The sequence below is a fragment of the Aplysia californica genome, unplaced genomic scaffold, assembly GCF_000002075.1.
Source record: "Aplysia californica isolate F4 #8 unplaced genomic scaffold, AplCal3.0 scaffold00606, whole genome shotgun sequence".
In the NCBI taxonomy this organism is placed as follows: Eukaryota; Metazoa; Mollusca; class Gastropoda; order Aplysiida; family Aplysiidae; genus Aplysia; species Aplysia californica.
Genome location: NW_004797876.1, coordinates 116899 through 119731, shown reverse-complemented (window position 1 = coordinate 119731; position 2833 = coordinate 116899). Strand labels below are relative to the sequence as shown.

At 38.4% G+C, this 2833-nt stretch overlaps 1 protein-coding gene across 1 annotated transcript in view; it reads left to right on the top strand.

The window, feature by feature from the left end:
- Nucleotides 1-2833, top strand: part of LOC101849158 (DNA fragmentation factor subunit alpha) — a gene marked incomplete at its 3' end in the record, with an annotated part of 16907 nt that extends 14074 nt beyond the window's left edge. The window contains 2 exon segments of the mRNA XM_005107463.3: nucleotides 1083-1210; nucleotides 2542-2833. Coding sequence (XP_005107520.2) covers nucleotides 1083-1210; nucleotides 2542-2784 — 371 coding nt within the window.

The window sequence follows — 2833 nt, the reverse complement described above, 5'->3', positions numbered from 1 at the left end:
GAAGATGGAGGGGGAAGGACGAGAATATGGGGGAGGGGGGGGGTGTGATATGAGTGATAAGCTTTCTATTTGTTTAGAAATGTTTTAATATTTGATCAGTTAAAGGGGCATTATTAGAAGCTGTTCCTGCAGACTGATTCATCTTCTGTTCACGTTTGAATGTTTGTCGCGTCTCTCAAAATGTCTCCTCCTGTCATCAGGAAGAGGAATAGGATTACTTTGTCAAAGGAAATAATGAGATTTGAGGAGTAGATCAAGAGTAGTGTTTTCTACTCACCAAGTTTCATTAAAAGTAGAAACAACTCTGTTGGAAGGGGATTCATATCATCGGAAATCTCTTAAAATTTTTCAGGAGAGAGAAAAAAACGACTGATTCATTGTTTTAACAATTGTATGTTCATTTATTGTGAATTCTCTTCCTTTTTTTTTCAACCTTTAGAATAATAATAATAATAATAATAATAATAATAATAATTTAATAAATTGCTTTTATAGCGCATTTCCACAAAGAAATGCTCAATGCGCTGTACAATAATACAAAGAACATATGCAGGGCACAGCTTCTATACTATAGTAATCCTCTTTCTCTCTCTCTCTCTCACTTTTTCTCTGGCTCTGTCTGTCTCTGTCTCTCTCTATCTTTCTCTTCCTCACTCTCTCTCTATCTCTCTCTCTCTCTGTCTTCAGTACATTCTTAATCTTAGTAAAGACAATCCCACAAAACTTACCCAGACACCCTCGTACACATTGATGACATCTCACAGTCATAAATTGTCACAGAACAGAACAGCATGAATAAATGATACTGAGAGAACATAATAGATACTGAGAGGACACAATAATATTTGTATTGGGAATGTCGGAATTTGAATATCGACAAAATGTTGCTTTGGCACTTGAAACCGACACACAGATCAAGTAACTGCACTTGTAAAACTTCAAAATTTTTAGCTAAATACATTTTGCACCTCTGGGTCGGGGATATACTGTAATGCAATGAATGGTGGTATTGTGTATGCATTTGGAGCTGATATCATCATGCGTTTTGGTTTTGACTTTTTTTGTTTTGTTTTACTCCCCAGATATGGGCATCGATGAGCCAGATGCTGCTAGTTACGGGGAGGCTTGGGACAGCGAAATGGCGGGTCTGTTGAAGGGAGTGAGACATGATATCCTCAGAATCGTCTCCTTTTCCGAAGAACAACTGCAGGTTTGTTCTCTTGCCAGAATTGACGTAACTGAACCCTAGAGCTGGGCGAAGAGTCGATTCCGGAACCGATTCCCGCGATTAATACTAAGGAAGTTAAGTTCCGTCTCCTTTTTACGTAGACCAACGGTTGCCAGTTATTTTTATCATTAAAATCTTCTTTTTGAAAAAGAATTTATTATTGAAAAAAAAAAAAGAAGTTGATGCTTCGTAGTGTTCCGAAATCAAGGTTATCCTAAATCCTGAAAATGTTCGGCACCAACCGGGTAACCATGGGGGAAAAAAATCCCATCATTAGAATGTAAGTAATTGGGTTCGGAGTCGATTCCTACGATTCCTAGCTTTCAATAATCGGGAACCTAGCCGCCCAGCACTACTGAACCCCTTTGAGCCCTGACCTCCTGATGCTACCTCACCCCTCTGCCCTTAGCTCCTGAGCGATATATTACTAACATTCATATGTCTTTCCCTCGTCGTTTTATGCAAGAAAAATTGTGAAATTATGCAAACCAAACCCGAAAATGTGAAATTATGCGATTCTGTTAATTCATGGGTCTCAACTCAGAAATTTTAAAAAAGGAGGAACTTTCCTGGTGATCGCGACAGAATTTATGCAAAAAAAACTCTGAAATTATGCAAACTGAGCCCAAAACAGTGAAATTCTGTTAATTTTAACAAAGAATGATAAAGGAAAATAATATGAAATTATGCAAAAAAATGATCAAATTTTGCTAAATTATGCGGGGTGCATAAAACCACGGGGACAGAAGTATGGTGAAATTAGCGAGAAAATGGCTGCCAAAGTTTGGTGATTCCCATAGCTTGAGAGTCCTTGGAAACTGCAAATTTACATGTTTTGTGCCTTGTATCAACATTTTTCAGTAAAATCCATAAATAAATGTGTTTCTCTTATGTACATATAAGGTTGTGGTTCAACAAAAGTAAATTCGAAAAAAAAAAATTATTGTCCAATGGCCATAAAAATGCAGTTTTTAAAAATTGTATAATTTTGACGAGCGCCTGACTTCACCGTGAATCCTACATGTGTCACGATGCGGTGGAATCAGACTAAGCCCAGGCACGAAATTTTTTACAGGAGAGAGAAAATCTGTTTCCTGTTTTTAACAACTATGGCTACATCATGCATTTTTCTCGCTTTTTACATAATTTAGAATTTGCATTTTTGACGAAATATTTTTTTAGTACATGCAACAGAAACCATGGGTTAAGAAACTGCAATTAATTTAAAAATTCGGAATTTTTGGCTTAGCACATTTCAACTTAACAGTTGGCTGACATCAATCAATATACTTCTCCAAATTTTTGTTTTGCAGAAAATTGTCGACTGTGACACTGCCCTGCTGTCTCGGTACGTCGGGGCCAACGAGCGGTTCACGGAAAGCTTGAAAGAGGGCTGCCAACGCCACCTGGACGAGCGCTACCGCACGTCGGAGATCATGAACATTCTGGAACAGCTTGAAAAGTCACCGCAAGCTTGGAGTTTGGCAGGGGGCGACAGGGGTGATTCAAATTCAAGGAAGAGAAGGCACGATGACAGTAATGGCAGTTGTAATTAAATTCCTGTAGGTAGGGGCCGTTCAAATATAATCTTACGCCTGGGAGGGG